The 1,956-nt window shown below is 34.6% G+C and overlaps 1 protein-coding gene across 2 annotated transcripts in view; it reads right to left on the reverse strand.

The window, feature by feature from the left end:
- The window catches only part of LOC106465517 (N-acetyl-D-glucosamine kinase-like), a 29,575-nt gene that overhangs the window by 7,649 nt on the left and 19,970 nt on the right, over window positions 1-1,956 (reverse strand). For both annotated transcript variants that reach the window (XM_022393430.1, XM_013925744.2), the window contains one exon: window positions 1,299-1,386. In XM_022393430.1, coding sequence (XP_022249138.1) covers window positions 1,299-1,386 — 88 coding nt within the window. The remainder of the gene's footprint in view (window positions 1-1,298; window positions 1,387-1,956) is intronic.

Below are 1,956 nucleotides of genomic sequence, written 5' to 3' on the forward strand. Positions count from 1 at the left end.
CAAATTATATCTCCGCTTTATTTGCCGGGCTTATATACTAAAAAAAGAAGGCACCTAGAACAGACTAGAGTTGCCAGGAAAAGTCATGATCCTTCTAGAAACTCCAGCGCGCATGTTTCCAGCGTCGCGTGACTTCCGCTGTCGTAACATTTGTTACACTAAATAATAGGATTGGACCGTCACTCGTATAATGCACCCACTGCCACAAAAGTGCAAAGCTAAATGTTTTAAAATGTTTCTTTGGTGGTAACTGGACGTAAACAACGGAGACTCAGCTCCACAGTCAGTTAATTACCTGACCACGCTTGGTCCAGTATAATATTATAATATGTTAGTAAGGTTACTACATAACATCTGATTATAATGTGTCGGTAGGTTACTACATGACATCTAATTATAATGTGTCGGTAGGTTACTACATGACATCTGATTATAATGTATCAGTATTTTACTACATAACATATGATTATAATGTATCAGTACATTACTACATAACATATGATTATAATGTGTCGGTAGGGTCTTGGAATTTCAGTTCTATGAGCTAGATTGAGATTAAAGTACAATTTGTGAGAGACGTGGAATTTCAAACTACGGAACAGATTTTTATTAAACAAATTCACTTTAATCACTCAATTTAACATTGTAAGTTCATTCCATTTTTCTTAAACAAACAAGACTACGACTGTATACAAACAATACTGTAGTATAGTACGGAATGTAACCATACGTCCAGACTACGACTGTATACCAACAATACTGTAGTATAGTACGGAATGTAACCATACGTCCAGACTACGACTGTATACAAACAATACTGTAGTATAGTACGGAATGTAACCATACGTCCAGACTACGACTGTATACAAACAATACTGTAGTACAGTATGGAATGTAACCATATGTCCAGACTACGACTGTATACAAACAATACTGTAGTACAGTATGGAATGTAACCATACGTCCAGACTACGACTGTATACAAACAATACTGTAGTACAGTATGGAATGTAACCGTATGTCTTGTTCAACCTATAATTCCTATAAAATATTGTGAATAAGTTTCACCGAAATAATGCAAAGTTTTACCGGAATTTGTTTTCCAGATTTCTTTAAAAGTCACAATTTTGGCTTATGTTAACGTGTAATTATATCTAGCCCCTGAAGTGTAAAAAAAACAAAAAATATTCCTTATTATTCAAACAAAACAAGCATTGGCGTAAGTTTTATAAATAAAAATCGTTTTAAAATGCGGTAAAATATGTTGGTATTATTATTTGAATTTTCCAGGAACTTACCTTTGGCAATCTTAACACAAAGTCCAGCGAAAAATGACTTAGAAAAATTTATGTAGCAGAACTGGAGCAATTCAAATTTGTCTTTCACCTATTTTTGTAAAAAAATACAAAGAAAAATCAACTTACTACAACAAGCTACATAAAAAATGACAGAATCAAATAGTATACATCTTTCTCGAGAAGTACAGTTCAACTGTCGAGATAGTTTTCTTTAGTTAACTTTAACAAATAATGTTCCATATTAGTGTCAGCCGCCCTCTATTGTTTTATATTGGTTCCAAAGTCGAGGCTCACCAGGTTGCTGGAGGTAGCTCCCTCACTCTTTTTACCGGGCCTGAAGTAGCAGTTCCCAAAACTGTTACAGATGGCCCTTTATTGTTTGGAACTTGACGTACAGTTTTAGTTCACTAAGGTGCTATAGGTAGCACTCTGTGTTTTGTTACGTTATCTGAAGCTGTAGTTCACCAAGTTGCTACAGGCAGCCCTATATTGTTTGTTACTTAACCTGAAGCTGTAGTTCACAAAGATGTTATTTAACCTCAAAATGTAGTTCACAAAGTTGCTATAGGCAGCTCTCTATTGCTTGTTACTTAACCTGAAGTTGGTACTCAACTTGAGATTGGTATTCACAAAGCTGCTATATATATATATATATATA

Source organism: Limulus polyphemus, unplaced genomic scaffold (genome assembly GCF_000517525.1).
Source record: "Limulus polyphemus unplaced genomic scaffold, Limulus_polyphemus-2.1.2 Scaffold1970, whole genome shotgun sequence".
In the NCBI taxonomy this organism is placed as follows: Eukaryota; Metazoa; Arthropoda; class Merostomata; order Xiphosura; family Limulidae; genus Limulus; species Limulus polyphemus.